Raw genomic sequence first — 15,743 nt, forward strand, 5'->3', positions numbered from 1 at the left:
GGGACACTCAGAGCATCACTTTTATTTCCTGCTCTTCAGTCCAGGATCGAACAAAAGCACGCACATCCTAGGTGACAACTACTCAGAACAGCCACACCCACTGGGGCCAGGAACGTGCCCCCTCCCTGACACCCTCCTTCCAGTGTCACTTGGGATTCAACTCTTCCCCCAAACATTTTAAATCCCGAAAGACCAGCAGAGGGCAGCCTTCCCCGCAGGGTTTGGCCCTGCAGGCGAGGGCAAGGCGGAGGAGCGCCTGGCCCCAGCAGCACCGGTGGCACAGGCTTCCTGCTTTCCCTGACCTGCCGCCCAGTGCCAGGAGAGCCAGGGCCTAACACGCCCCTCGCACCCGGAGCTTCTGTGCCTCCGTCTTGAAACGGCACCGCAAACCCAACAAACAACACAGGAACTCGCTAACTCGTTGGCAGGACGAACCCACACTCAGCCCTCTGGCGGCTGATGCAGGTTCCTCAGCTCTGCCCTCTCCCGGGCGGCCCTGCTGGGAAGCCGGGAGGGGGCGGTGGCCTCGTCCTCAGCGGCAGAAGCGCTCCAGCGCACACTGGTGCGGGGCCCGGGAGGGCTCGGCGGACGAGAAGTACGGATGGGCCAGGGCGCCCTTGGCAGAGATGCGCTGGCTGGGGTCGTACTGCAGGAGTTGCTGTGGAGGGAGGAGGAGGAGAGACTGGGCCTGGTGTGCCAGGGTGGGAGAGGAATTACCGCCCCTCAAGCCGGGCGGGTCCCAAGCCCCCGAGGGCTGCCTTCAGACCCAGAATGGCACAAAGCCACCGCCTCCCAGCTCCCGAGCCAGCTCTGGACACTCCTGGGTGTGGAGGCCAAGGCGGTGCTGGTCCAGCCCACGGAGCCGGCCTCTGGCTGCGGTGCCCAGGCCCAGCCTGTGTAGCCCGGACAGACGTCGCTCTGTGCACCAGCAAGTGGGGGCCAACCCCACCCGGTGGGCAGGAACCCAGACCCTCTTCCCGGCCAGGCTGGGAGCACCCACTGCCTGGGAGCAGGGCAGCCAGGGCAGCGTGGGGAGAGCTGGGCGGCAGGCTGTGCGGGCAGCCGGCACGGGGCTGGTGAGCACACGCTCTGGAAAGAGGGACACGAGGCCGGACCATGGAAACGGCCCCGCCTGCCTCCGGCCCAACACCGGTGGAAGGAAAAGGTGCCTCTGAGCCCTTGTGGGCGAGAATGGCCGGCCCTGCCGAGGCCCCGGGCAGTCTGGCCTGGCCTGGCCAGCCCGAGGATCAGGATGGTGCAGCAGGAGCAGCCTGGCGTGGGAGTGACCGCTGTGGAAGGCGCGGTGGGGAACGCTGACGCAGGAGGGGTGGCCGCTGCCTGGAAAGGCTCACGGCTCAGATGGGAAAACGGCCAAGAACACAAGGTAACTCAGGGCAAAGGGCCAGGATCGCTGCAGGGCCACACAGCCAGCTAGAAGAGACGTTCTAAAGCACGTGTCAAACACAAGGCCCGCGGGCCAAATCCAGCCCGCCAGGCCTTGCAATGTGGCCCGCACCGCGCTGTCATCACTGCACTCCGCTGTCAGTTTATGACATTGTCAGTTTATGACTGTTCAGTAAACCATTCGGCCCGCGATTTAGGCTGGATTTTAGATTTTGGCCCCTTCTCTGATTGAGTTCGACACCCCTATTCTAAAGGAACGGTCAACACCGGACCTTTCCGGGGCGAAGTGTCTCCAGGTGCAGCAGTCACTACGTACAGGCCAGGGCCAGGGCCAGGGCCAGGGCGGGCAGGGCCAGGAAGGAGGCCAGCCGGGCCCGGGAGGAGCAGGGCTGCCTGAGGCAGCGGCACACAAAGGGGACGCGGGTGGTGGGAGCAGCCGCCGCAGAGGAGGCCGCCTCCCTGCACCCACCTGGAGCAGGTCCTTGCCCTCCGGCTCCAGGTTGGGCACCACGTCCTCCAGCCCCTTCCTGGCCCACTGGGGGAAGCTGCCCTTATAGTCGGGCAGCTGGCTGACCCCCGGCCACGTGGCTTCGCTGGGCGTCCCCAGGGTCCGAAAGATGCGGAAGAGCTGGTCGATCTCCGAGTCTCCGGGAAACAGAGCTTTGCAGGTCACCTGAGGCGGGAAGGGGCGAGCTGTGGGGTCTACCCCCTTATCACTCGGAACCCAATGCCAGTCCCTAGCCAGTCCCTTAATACACCTCTACAGGTGACTCAGCCCCCCCCACCCCCCGGGGCCCCTCCTGCGGCCAGGGCTGCCCTCTCTACCATCTCGGCGAAGATGCAGCCGATGCTCCAGATGTCCACGGCCGTCGAGTAGAACTTGCAGCCCAGGAGGATCTCGGGGGCGCGATACCAGAGTGTCACCACCTGGGGGACGGGGCAGTGGGGTCAGGGCGGTTGAGGGCACCGGGGACTCCCCCTCTCTGCCCGTCTCTCTCCCGCCCAGGGGACCTCGTGGGTGTAGGTGCGCAGGGGCACCCCGAAGGCCCGCGCCAGCCCGAAGTCCGCCAGCTTGATGGCGCCTAGCTCGTTGATGAGCAGGTTCTGGGGCTTCAGGTCCCGGTGGATGACCCGATGCGAGTGGCAGAAGTTCACCCCCTGCAGCAGCTGGAAGAGGTAGCTCTGCAACAGGGAGGCAGAGCTGGCTGAGCGGGAGCGGCCTGGCAGAGGGGGGCAGGGAGGGGGCGCCCCGGATTCCCCAGCTACCTTGACCAAGTGCAGGGGGAGCTCGGCCACCGGGGTGGCGTCCAGGAACTTCTTCAGGTCCTGGCTGAGGAACTCGAACACCAGGTACAGCTTCTTCTCGCTGTGCACCACGTCCAGCAGCCTGGGGGCGGGGCGGGGTCAGGACAGGCTCCCGGGGGACAGGCCCAGCTCCGCTCCTGCCCTCACCTGACGATGTTGGGGTGCTTCAGCTCTTTGAGCAGGGAGATCTCCCTGATGGCGGTGCTCGGGACGCCCTCGGCCTCCCTGCGGGAAGGGAGAGGAGGGCGGCTGTGGAGGCTCCTGCCCTGGGGGCGCCAGCAGGGGCTCCTCACTCCGGAAGGATGGCGCCCTCAGCGGCGGGGCCTGTGCTCGGGGGGGGACGCACTGATGGCCGGGTGGGCCCCGGGGGCGGCGGGCGGACCCCGGGAGGCGGGCGGACCCCGGGGGGGGGGGGGCGGCGGGCGGACCCCGGGGGGGGGGGCGGCGGGCGGACCCCGGGAGGCGGGCGGACCCCGGGGGGGGGGGCGGCGGGCGGACCCCGGGGCGGCGGGCGGACCCCCGGGGGGCGGCGGGCGGACCCCGGGGGGCGGGCAGACCGGGGGAGGCGCCCGGACACTGGGCGGCCCTGAGGGAGCCGGGGCGCACTCACAGGTCCAGCCGGATCTTCTTGAGGGCCACGAGCTGGCCGGAGTCGCGGCGCCGGGCCTTGTACACCACGCCGTAGGTGCCCTCGCCGATCTTCTCCACCTTCTGGAACACGTCCATGCCGCTGGGGACTCGCCCTTCCCCCGGGACCGTCTGAAGCCCCTCGCCCAGCCGGGTGCCCGCGGGAAGGTGCCCCCCGAGGGCGCGCTACGGGGCGCCGCAGGGCCAAACCTCCGCCGCAGCGCGGCCGCGGCCCGGCGGGGGGGGGGGGGGCAGGGGGGGCAGAGGCCGGCGGGGGGGGGGCAGCGGCGGGGGGGGGGCTGGTGGGGGGAGGAGAGGGCAGCTGGGGCAGGGGCAGGGGTTCGAAGGTTCGGGAGCAGCAGCCCCGCCCTAGGCCGCCCCACAGGGGTGAGGGCCCGGCCCGGTTTGCGGCGCTCCGCCTCCTCCGAGGGCAGAAGCTCACGGGTCGGCCCCACGCGTGCCGGGCCCCCACCTGGGGGGAGCCCGTCCCCTCACCCCTCACCCCTCACCCCTCACCCCTCACCCCTCGGCCCTCGGCCCTCTCCCCTCAGCCCTCAGGCCTCACCCCTCAGCCCTCTCCCCTCAGGCCTCAGCCCTCTCCCCTCAGGCCTCACCCCTCAGCCCTCTCCCCTCAGGCCTCAGCCCTCAGGCCTCAGCCCTCACCCCTCGGCCCTCAGGCCCGCGGCCGCCCCCTCCCCCCGCCTCCTGGCGGCCCGAACCCACCACGTGCGCGGCGTCTGCGCGGCGGCTCCGAGGCCGGTGACTCCGAGGCAGCGGCGCGGGCTCCGGGGACACCCCCTCCTCTGGGCGGCGGCCGCTGTGGCTGCGGCTGCGGCTGCGGCTCTGGCCGAGGCCCCGGAGGCGGGCGGCTTGGTCGCGGGGCCGTGGTCCTAGGGGCGGCCGCCCCGGCCCCGCAGGTACAGCCTCTGCTCCCCGACGGCCCGCTCCAGCAGCGCGGGGCGCAGCCCCTCCACGCAGGTCAGCACGCGGGCCCGCACCACCGGGCGGCCTGCGGGGGCACACGCTCAGCCCGCGGTCCGCCCGGCCTCCCCCCTTCCCCCCGCCCGCCCGGCCCCTCCCTGGTCATCTTAGTCCTGAGGAGGGGGCTCCTGCCATCCCAGTTCCATCTGCACCAGGGGAGGGCATCCTGGCACCGCCTGGCATTGGAAATCAGGGCAACGAGCACCCGAATGCAGGAAACCCAAAGAGGGGAGATCTTACAGGGGTGAGCCACCCACCCTGGGCGGGAGGGGCTTCTGGCAGATCCTGTGGGCCCGCCCCAGAGGCTGCTCCTTCGCTCTCATTTCTTTCCCTCAAGGCCTTGCTGCTCCCCGCCGATCAGGATCAGTGAGCACGCTCAGTGTTCTAGAACACTCCTGCTTCCTTGGATGCGGTTCAGAGAGGCTCTGGGTTAGGCAACATCTATGCTAGCCTTCCTCCTGCCCAGGCCCCTTGACTGACGGGGCACAGCCCGGCAGAAGGCAGAGTGCCGGGCCCAGGTGAACTTGTTTGGACATGAGGTCGCCTGCCTGAACTCCGGACAGGCCTAGGCCTTTCTGGTGACACACGTGGCCCTACATCGCTTCTCAGAGCAGCTGCGTGTGTTCGGGGCAACACAGGGAGAGAAGGACAATCAGTCTGATTCAGTTAAAATCTCCCAACAGGGCCCTGGCCAGCTAGCTCAGTTGACCAGTGTCGTCGCAATAGGCCACGGTGGTGGGTTCCATCCCCAGTCAGGGCTCCGGGCGCTTACAAGAATCCACCAGTGAGAGCATGGATAAGTGGAACAACAAATTCTCTCTCCCCTCCCTCTCTTCCTCTGTAAGATCAATCAATAAAAATGTTAAATCTCAAAATAGGATCCTAGCCCTACCCGGTTTGGCTCAGTCGATAGAGCGTCAGCCTTTGGACTGAAGGTTCCTGGGTTCAATTCCAGTCAAGGGCATTTGCCCGGGTTGTGGGCTCGAGCCCCCAGTAGGGGGCGTGCAGGAGACAGCCAATCAATGATTCTCAGAGCAAGGAGGAGGGACTGAGGTGTGAGCAGGAGATGAGGGAGGGGCGTATGGAGGTCAGACCTTCCTTCAGGAAGTTGGACTGTGAAGGGAAAGAGGGTCCCAGCTAGGCAGGTGGCAGTGACGTTGTTGTTGTTGTTATTATTATTACTGAGGCAGGGAAGTCAGAGCAGGGCACAAAGGCCTCAAGCTCTGCCCTCCCCTTCTCCTTGGCTGGACCATTACAGACACGACCTCCACTGCCACCTGTCCCACCGCCTCCCCTCCTCCATTTCCTGTCATTGAGAGGAAGAAAAAAGAAAAGAAGGAATTGATGTCTGGAGAGGAGGGACAAGGCCCAGGGGCACAGGCAGCGGCCCCACAAACGTCAGAAGCAGAGGGCCACCCTCTGCCCCTTGCCCACGCTTAACAGAAGCCTTCCTCCCAGACCCCAGAGGCACGGCTGTTCTCCGAGGCCGCCTGCTGCCTCCTCGGTGGGCGCCGTGGCCTCACCAAGCTGACGGCTTCGCTAAACCTCTCTGTCCTGCCTGGAGTTCCTTCTGGGGCCCTGACGAGGACGGTGGGGGGGCTGAGGCCTCCCTCGGCCGCCCAGGGCCTCCCGGCATCACTGCCAATTAGGACCATTTCTTTAACGTGGGGGCGGCTCCGGGGCTCTGAGCGCCGGCGGGAAGCACCTGCGGGCGCAGGGGAAGGCTGGCCGGGAGGGCAGGCCGGGACCACGGGCAGGGCAGCGCCCCGGCCGGCGCCTTGTGGCCCAGCCCGGAGGGGAGGCGCCTCGGACGGTGTGGGCGCCTGTGCTTGGGGCGGCGGCTGCTGTGGCCCAGCGACTCCGGGGACGTAGGAGGTGAGGGGTTTGCCGAAAGGGCAGGGGAGGTGATGGACTTGGTGTCTTGCGTCACTGCCCGCCTGACACAGCCGTGTGGGTTGAGGGGCAGGGACTGAGGGGAACGTGGGAGGACTGTAGGCACAGTGGAGGGACCCCGAAATCTTTGTGCTGGGAACCCCCGGCTGCGTGACTTGCCCGTCCACAGTGGGTGGGACGGAGAGGGTGAAGGCCCGGGCTGTACCAGGCGGGAGGGAGGGAAGGCGAGGGCTGAGGTCTGCCAGGAGCGGAGCTGCAATGAGTGAGGTGCGGTGGGAGGAGAGCGAGCTGGAGAGAGAAGATGGAAGGAGGGGAGGAGTCCACAGTCCCGGGGTGGACGAGAGATACGGAGGGGGACGAGCCGTTTCAGGTGGCAGAGGTGGCGCCAGGCTGGGAGGAGCCGTGGGTGTCAGGTCACAGGGAGGCAGAACTGGTACCGGGGAGCCAGCAGGATGGGGCCCGCCTCTGCGGGGCGTGGGGTGGGGGTGCTGAGCAGGCCTCCCTGTGGGAGGTGGGGTGGGGAACACGGCCCGGGAACCAGCCAGGAGCCAGGCGGGTGCTGGAGGACCGGACAGGAGGGCAGATTCTATTAGGGTCCCTGGAGCTGAGCGGGGCGAGGCTGCGCCCAATCCCTTAGCGCCTGAACGGGACAGGAAGCCTCGCGGGTCTCTGGATGGTGCCCAGCGAGGATGACACAGCCAGCGAGTTTCGAAACCTGTCCTATCGCCTCGGCAAGCTCTCGGTGTAAACACGTCGGACAGGTGACTTTGGCAGCCTCTCGTCTGTCCTCAGAACCGCCCACCTGGTCACGGGGCACGACTGGTGCCTGGTGACCTTTGTGTCCCCTCAGAACTTCAGACCTGGCGGGGGTCAGCCACGCCGCGCCCCCTCTGCCCAGCTGGGGGTGGGGCGGCTGCTTCCATGCTCAGCCACTCGGCCTGCACTCTGCCTCTGCCTCTGCCTCCTCCTCCTCAGGTTTCTTTCCTGCCTCAGCTGCAGATGACTTAGGAACTTGGGGAATGGTGTTTAAGAAAAAGGCCCTGGCCAGGCAGCTCAGCTGGTCAGAGCATCATCCAGGTACACCAAGGTTGTGGGTTCAATCCCTAGTCAGGGCACATGTAAGAATCAACTAATGAGCCGAAACCGATGTGGCTCAGTGGTAAAGCGTTGGTCTGCGGACTGAAAGGTCCCAAGTTCGATTCCGGTCAAGGGCATGTACATTGGTTGCGGGCACATCCCCAGTGGGGGGTGTGCAAGAGGCAGCTGGTCGATGTTTCTCTCTCATTGGATGTTTCTAGCTCTCTATTTCTCTTCCTTCCTCTCTGTAAAAAAATCCATAAAATATATTTAAAATGTTTAAAATACTTTATTTATTTATTTTTAAAATATATTTTATTGATTTTTTTACAGAGAGGAAGGGAGAGAGATAGAGAGCTAGAAACGTCGATGAGAGAGAAACATCGACCAGCTGCCTCCTGCACACCCCCCACCGGGGACGTGCCCGCAACCAATGTACATGCCCTTGGCCGGAATCGAACCCGGGACCTTTCAGTCCGCAGACCGATGCTCTACCACTGAGCCAATCCGGCTTTGGCTAAAATGTTTAAAATACTTTAAAAAAAAAAAAAAAGAATCAACCAATGAATGCATAAGAGGAACAATTCGATGTTTCTCTCATATATATATATATATATATATATATATATATATATATATAATTTAAGTTCTTTAAAAACAAGGGAAGAAAAACACAGGTTGTAACTCAGTAAACTAGTGACAGGCTGGGAAGACTGCTGCCTGAGCTGAGGGCTGACAGTTCAGGCTCAGCTCCTCCCTTTGGGTACTTCGGAGGGGGGCTGTGTGCTGGGCTGTGTGCCTTCTGAGCAATCGATTGCTCGCTCTGCCTCGTTAATGGCGGATGGACGGCAGGCCCAGGTGCGGCCTGGCCCCTGCGCTACCACAGGAGGCAGGCTCGGGGCCCGGCAGCTGGAGGCAGGCTCGGGGCGGCAGCTGGAGGCAGGCTCGGGGCCCGGCACCTGGAGGCAGGCTTGGGGCCGGCAGCTGGAGGCAGGCTCGGGGCCGGCACCTGGAGGCAGCCTCGGGCCAGATTCACTCTCACCGGCTTCCGGAGAGGCAGTGCTTTCTCCTGCAGTTAGTCACCGCGCTGGCCCCAAAGAGCGTTCCCTCACAGTCATGTGGTTTCCCTGAGGTACAATCCAAACAGAGAAAGGCCGATAACAGCAAGGGAAGGAGGCCACGGGTGAGTAGGCTACCAGGAGCAAACAGCCAGCCAGGCCCAGGCTCCCGATTCCACACCAGAGGCTGGTTCTCCAGGAAGCGGCATTATTTTCACAAAAAGAAAGGAAAGCAGAGGACAGAGCTGTAGAGATAACAGATACTCGGGGTGTGTGATCCGAGTGCACGCGTGAACTTCGGGGCCTGGTGTGAGCTGCCAGCTTGTCTGTTTTTGAGGCCGGGGGGGGGGGGGGGGGCGGGGGACGACGACACACGACACACACGACACGTGAACCTGGGTGCAGTATGAGATTACATATATGGAGAATGGCTATTGTTTTTGTTGGGTGTGACTGGTGGTGGGAGAGAGACATACTGAGGTATTTGTGGGTCAAATGAGACCATGTCCTATGTTTGCTTTAAAACACACCAGGGCTACAACATCACCGTGGATGGCTGCATCTTACTCTACCGAGCAAATGTACCAGACTTGCCCTAACCAATAACCGGTGTACAGTGTACTTATAAGAGCAAAGAATTAAAACAACATGAATGTCCAATGGTCACACGAATTTAGGTCACACGTCTAATCTATAAAATATTATATGGCCATTAAACACTATACCTAGGACTATGTGAAGACTTGTGATATAATGTGAAGCCAAAATAACCAGGCCCAACATCGCATGACATCTGACATGTGAGGGAAAATGGCCCTGAGGCGGCCACGTGGGCGGCAAAGGATGGAGCGCCTGAGTTTTAAAGAGCAACCTGCACCTCTGGAAGCCAAGGCTCTTTCAGGCTTCTTCTATTCCGCCCCTGTGTCCTACTTCTCTCTTTTTAAAAAAAAAAATATTTTTTATTGATTTCAGAGAGAAAGGGAGAGGAGGAGGGAAGGAGGGAGGGAGAGAAAGAAAGAGAAGGAGAGAGAAAGAGAGAGGAACATCAATGATAAGAGAATCATTGATCGGCTGCCTCCTGCGCGCCCCTTACTGGGGATCAAACCCACAACCCAGGACTGTGCCCTTGACCAGAATTGAACCCAGGACCCTTCAGTCCACAGGCTGACACTCTATCCACTGAGCCACACCAGCTAGGGCTGTCCTATTTCTCTTACCCTGACTTTGGGATGGTTAGTCCAGCCCCACCCTCTCTGAGCCCTGGCTTTCTCACCTATGAACTTGCAATAAGAGGACTCAGGAGAAGGGCTGGCGGGCAGATTCAGAAGAGTTAAGCACACCTGGCACAGGCTGGGACCGGACGGCCTTCCGAAATGAATGGTATCTCTCCACTCTGTGCCCTGCGGCAGATCGGCTCTGAGCCCAACCACGTTTCCCATGAGCCCTTGCACTGTGAGTGATTTGGGAGGAGTGTTATCCCCCGTGAGGGACACTGTTGGGTCAGAAACCAGGCCCAGTGCCAACAGAGTCACCGCTCAGGACCCCGAGAGCAAAGGCGTGCGTGAGGCCGGCCGCTTACCCTCCCGCTGCTCCAGCTCCCCGAGGACCAGGTAGAGGGAGCCCGCCTGGGCCTGGAACGGCTCCACCAGCTTGGTGCACACCAGGACCTGGTGCTGCTCCGAGCCCCGCTGAGCTGTCAGCGTCGCTCGGGACTCGGTCACGTCGTAGAGGCTCAACCTGGAAGGCGGGGAAAGTGCGATCGTTTCTCTCCTCGGACACAACTGCCACAGAGCTTGGAGCTGAACGGGTTTTGGGAGGGAAAACGGCCAGCCGTACTTTGATCAGACAAAATAAAAATGGCAGCAACAAATCAGGAAAACTGTTGAGGTATAAATTACCTGCATCAAAAAACACTTGTCCAACGAGTCTTGACAAAAACACACACTTGGTGTAACCACCACCCCAGTCAAGGTTTAGTACATGTCTATCACCCCAACGTTCCCTGAGTCTTATCGCCAAACGTGTGACCCAGTCACCCGGAAGCAGATCCTCCAGGTCCCATCCAGCCTTCAAGTGTTGGCCCAGCTACCCCCAAGTTTCTGACCCATCGAAACTATAAATTTTATAGGGGTGTCGAACTCAATCAGAGAAGGGGCCAAAATCTAAAATCCAGCCTAAATCGCGGGCCGAATGGTTTACTGAACAGTCATAAACTGACAATGTCATAAACTGACAGCGGAGTGCAGTGATGACAGCGTGGTGCGGGCCACATTGCAAGGCCTGGCGGGCTGGATTTGGCCCGCGGGCCTTGTGTTTGACACATGTGCTATAAAACATAAGCTTTTGTTTTGTATGATTGTGGTGTGTTGTTTTGTTCCTTTTTGTTTTTGTTTTGAGAGAGGGAAAGACAGAGAGAAACATGGATGTGAGAGAAACACATGAACTGGTTGCCTCCCGCACGAGCCCTGACCAGGGCCTCGGGCAGGGAGGAGCCTGCAACCCAGGTTCCCCTGACCAGAATCGAACCCGGACCCTTTGGTCCACAGGCCTATGCTCTATCCACTGAGCCAAACTGGCCAGGCTGTGGTGTTTTCTTTAAGAGAAGGAAGAAGGCCGAAACCAGTTTAGCTCAATGGATAGACTAGAGCGTCGGCTTGGGGACTGAAGGGACCCGGGTTCGATTCCGGTCAAGAGCATGTACCTTGGTTGCGGGCATATCCCCAGTAGGGGTTGTGCAAGAGGCAACTGATCGATGACTCTCTCTCATCGATGTTTCTAACTCTCTCTCTCCCTTCCTCTCTGTACAAAATCAATAAAATATATTTTTTTAAAAAAAGAGAGAGAGAAAGAAGAAGGGAGAGGGAGAGAGAAAGAGAAACATCAATGCGAGAGAGAGAAACATCCATGAGTCGGTTCCCTCCCTTATGTGCCCCGACCAGAGATTGAACCCGAAACCTGGGTGGCTGCCTGAGACCCTTTGGTGCATGAGATGCTGCTCGAGCCACACGGACCAGGGCAGAGATCATAAGCTTTCATTCTCCTTTTAAGCCACTAAATTTGGGGGTAATTGGTTACATGGCAATAAAATAACTGACTCGTAGTATACATGTGTGTACACGTGTATATACATAGTGTATACATACCCACCCACATATACATACATACACACACATGAAAAAGTGTGTAAACACAAAAACATGAGCAGTGTTTGTTCAGACAGGATCACAGGTGATGCTTGATTGCTTTCTTTACACTTTTATAAATTGTCTACATTTTTTTTTTTTTTACAATGAATGCATATTAAGTTTTTAATGATTTTTAATCAGATAGAATGATGACTATTTTAATTGTGTGTTTTGGGGGGAGGCAGCCACTTAAACATCCCCCCCACCTTGTGGAAAAACCAGCCTCACCTGCCAAACGTCCGCAGGGCGTCGCCGTCGGGAGCCTGGCTGAGCTCCCAGGGGAAGCAGTAGGTCCCGGGCTTGGGCAGCGCCATGGCGCCCGTCACCGCGGCGCGGGGGTGGGCTTCTGAAGATTCCTGACAAACCAAGCAGAGCACAAGGCGGATTAACGGATGCCTGAGAGCCACAACCAGCGCACGGTGGTTAAAATAAAATAAATCTTTTTGATGGGTTACGCCTTCACTTATTTTGGAAAAAAACAACATACAAAAAACGTACAAAAGTTCCACGTGGAGAAATCTTGTTCCTACTCCAACCCCTCTGCGACCCATTCCCTCCCTTCTTCCCGGACTGGGCGGGACGGGGTCTGTCAAGGGGCAGGAGGCGATCTGACACCTGCCAATCACAGAATGAAAACACACACGACACCTGGACCGAGGAGACCAGGCCACTTTTCTCCTCTCACGGCCATGTCTATTGTAGGCTAAGCTGCCAGCCACAACGCCATCACCTTTATTTTAGTTTTAAAGGCAGCACACAGCAGACTTGATTCTTTGGGGGAACACACTTACACACTTAACCTCAGCTTTTCCTTTTCAAACAGAAATTGCTATGCATTTTCTAAGACAAGCACAGCTGGCCGCATACATCACCAGCCACATATCACACTTTCCATAGCGTTTCCAAGATCTATCAGGATGGGTTTCTCTTCCACTCAGCTGGATTTCAACTAAGCCCCGTAGGAGTCTGAGCAGGGGTGCCCTGTAACTGAGGGCCCTGCCCTTTTCGTTCCCAAGACACTTCTGGGAGAGAGAAAAAATCCCTGGCAGGAACAGGAGAAATCATATTTTTTTTAAGGACTGATGAGTTTGGTGAACCAATCTGACCACTTCTCCCATCTCTCCTGAAGTAATTGCCAAGATCTGTGGGGGCGGGCTGAAAGTCGGAGAAGGAAGGCCTGTAATCAAGTTCATCAGAGCTTTTATCGGCTTTGGCTTTGTTTCTTGAAGACAAGAACCTTGCCTGTGGATGTTTGTTATGAAAGGAGATAACTCGGCAACAGGCTCATGAAAGAGGGCACAGGGCAAGGTGTGTGGGAAGCGTGTGTGTGTGTGTGTGTGTGTGTGTGTGTGTGGTGGGGGATGGGGAGGGCAGACTGATGCTCTATCCACTGAGCCACACCGGTTGGGGCTCAATATTCACTGAATGGATGCAGAAGAGAGTGAACTCCAAAACCATCTACCCCCGCACTGAGCTGGGATACAGAGAACCCAACCACGCCTGCCTGCCTGCATGAAAGTGTCTGCTCTGCTGTCCTCACTGGCATTTCTTTGCTCTTCCTCCACCGCCCAGGCCCGGCAAATGGTTTGAGTATCAACAGCCAGTTTGCCTGCTGAGATTCCTTTGAAGTGTGGAAGCAATCATCTCGGGTAGAAACTGCTGTTTGGGTTCTGTACTTGTTTGCTAAAACAATAGAACGTTATTTTGATTTTCTGAACGTATGGATGCTGTCCCAGTACTCCGTGGATGATGGTTTGAATGTCCCATTGATTGTGATCTCACTGGTCATCCAAGCACATTCTTCTGGGACTCAGGAAAGCTCAATTATCCTAAATGGTCTCAGGGGCTACAGATAACAGAGTTTCGGGTGACTCAGTAGTCCCGGGATCGGAACAGACCCTCAATGGCTTCAGCAGCTACAGACAATGCATTCCTGTTGACTCAGTGGCCCTAGAATCTGGACAGCACAGTTATTCTGAATTGCCCCGGTGGTCCCAGAGAATGTGTTTCTGTTGGAGTCAATGATGCATAGATACTTTAGGTAACTAATTTGCTCAATTTTGCTTCTGTAAAAGCTTTGCACGAAACAGGTTCCTCATCCCAGACCCAGAGATGTAGTCGACACCTTTCTGATATTCTGCCCATATAAGCCGGATGTGGCAAGCTGTTCGGGGCTGCGAGATTGGAGCTTTAGCCCCTCGGATGCCGCCGGCCTTTCATAAATGACTCCATAATGTGACTTCTAGAGGCGTCCTTTGTCAGATGGGGGAACACTACAACGCTTTGAATTCCCTCCCCTTACTGTTTCCCCCAAGTTCGGACTGCTGTACAGCCATTCTCTGGGGGCACACACTTCTATGGGCTTCTCCAATCCTAATCAAGACTCAAAACTGGCCATAAACCAAACTTCCAGTTCCCAGGAAGCCCTGGCCTTACCTCCTCCTCTCGGAGACACTGCCCAGGTTTTGCCGAGGAGCGCGCTCCTTGCCCGAGGAAGCAATAAACGTGGCTTTGTTGTGTTGGTGATCTGCTGAGCCAGTCTTTGCCAAGAGGATAACAGCCAAGATAAATAATTTAATGCCTGGGAACATTAAACATTAAAAACATCAGAAATAGTGCCTTCCCCCAAAATACCAGAGCTTGAGACAAAACGATCAGTAGTCATGAACCTGTGTTTATGTAAAATTCTGCTATTTTGTTCATTGTGGATTTTCTTGCATTAATTTTGATTTTTTTAAAATGTCCTATTAAAACACCGTTCCTGCCGGCACCGGTTTGGCTCAGTGGATAGAGCGTCGGCCTGCGGACTGAAAGGTCCCGGGTTCGATTCCGGTCAAGGGCATGTACCTTGGTTGCGGGCACATCCTCAGTAGGGGGTGTGCAAGAGGCAGCTGATCGATGATTCTCATCGATGGTTTCTAACTCTCTATCCCTCTCTCTTCCTCTCTGTGAAAAATCAATAAAATATATTTTAAAAAAAAATAAAAAATAAAACACCGTTCCTCTTAATTTTTTGGTACTTCCTCACACTTTGTGTTGGAGGTGAATGATTCACTCATTGTACTCTATTCCCAGTGCTGGAAGGAACAGAGAATTAAATTTAGAGTTTTGTGGACAGAAAAAAAAAAGGTTCTAAGGAAAGTTAACTTCACAGAGTGATCTGATCATAAATCCCTAAATGGGCAGGTCATCATGGTGGGCAATGACTTCCCACGCCTGTAACTTCTGTAGTAGAAGGTTTTAAGCCAGCCCTGTCCTTTGTCCCTGTGCAGCTAAGTTAACTCAGCTTTGAAATAAGCAAAGTCACCCTCAAAAAGAGCACATAACGTTGATAACGGTCCTGTAATCCAATCTCCTCTTGCTCCCCCCCCCCCCCCCCCGCTTCCATGTAATCTTCCTTACATCTTCTCCTTTCATTCCAAATACATAAAAGCTGCAAAACTGTTATTCTCCGGAGCATTTGAGACCTTGCTTCCCCCCAAATGGCATCAATTTGGCTTAAATAGACTCATAAAATTCTCTACAGGTTTGGCCATTTCTTACATTTTTAAAAACAGGATTAAGGATGTTGATGACATTATAAAGGTAAATTAGGGAGATATAAAGGGGATGGTGTAGTGTGCTTTATATCTTCATTATCATGGCATTAAGCCAAAGGCTAACGAAAACGAACGCATAAACAGCATCTAAGTGTTTTGCTTATCAGCTTTTTAGGAACCAGAACTAAGAGCACAACTGATGAGAAGTGGCTGCTTCTGAGACTGACCTTTGCTTTTCGTTCCAAACCCTCCTGTTCTAGGTCTTTAAAAAACGTGTGCATTTACAACGTGCATGACGACGATGGTAATTGTGAAAACAATCAGGTGGATTCCAAGATCTCTAAGTGCAGGGCTAGCTCGCTCTCATTCCAAGTCCGAGCCCACCAGCCCAAACCCAGTTCCCAGCGCCTGCGCCCCTGGCAGCCAAGATGCCGCGATCTTGAAGCACAACCAGAGCCTCTCCCCGGCGCTACTTCAGTCCCCGTCCTTTTCCGACCCAATCTGGGCGGCCTCGGGGGAGCCCTGCGACCTCCCTTAGCAACTGCGCGAAGCCCACGGCTTCCCCACCCCCGGGACCTTGAGTCTCCTTCCCCGCTCTTTCCCCGGGAGGCCTTTGCGCGTGGACCCGGAAGCCGGCAGGGCTGCCAAGTCCCAAGGCGCAGGCGCAATCCGCC

General features: G+C 57.7%; 1 protein-coding gene across 3 annotated transcripts; it reads right to left on the minus strand.

Annotated features, from left to right (window-relative positions):
* Positions 1-6: 6 nt before the first annotated feature.
* On the minus strand, positions 7-15,709 carry CDK3 (cyclin dependent kinase 3). Of its 3 annotated transcripts, none has more exons than XM_084861984.1 (12): positions 15,297-15,709; positions 13,967-14,111; positions 11,759-11,886; positions 9,925-10,082; positions 4,060-4,345; positions 3,320-3,420; positions 2,857-2,934; positions 2,677-2,791; positions 2,416-2,586; positions 2,230-2,331; positions 1,874-2,077; positions 7-658 (listed from the first exon to the last, which is right to left on the minus strand). In XM_084861984.1, exons 1-12 carry the CDS (start codon positions 15,348-15,350, stop codon positions 533-535), a joined length of 1,668 nt encoding a protein of 555 aa, XP_084718110.1. In that variant the 5' UTR covers positions 15,351-15,709; the 3' UTR covers positions 7-532. The 3 variants fall into 3 exon arrangements, with proteins under 3 accessions (XP_084718110.1, XP_084718109.1, XP_084718111.1); XM_084861983.1 differs by having other exon boundaries at positions 2,671-2,791; XM_084861985.1 differs by lacking the exons at positions 4,060-4,345; positions 9,925-10,082; positions 11,759-11,886; positions 13,967-14,111; positions 15,297-15,709 and having other exon boundaries at positions 2,671-2,791; positions 3,320-3,854.
* Positions 15,710-15,743: the final 34 nt, after the last annotated feature.

This window comes from Pipistrellus hanaki, assembly GCF_964339955.1.
Source record: "Pipistrellus hanaki genome assembly, chromosome: 16".
NCBI classification, from domain to species: domain Eukaryota; kingdom Metazoa; phylum Chordata; class Mammalia; order Chiroptera; family Vespertilionidae; genus Pipistrellus; species Pipistrellus hanaki.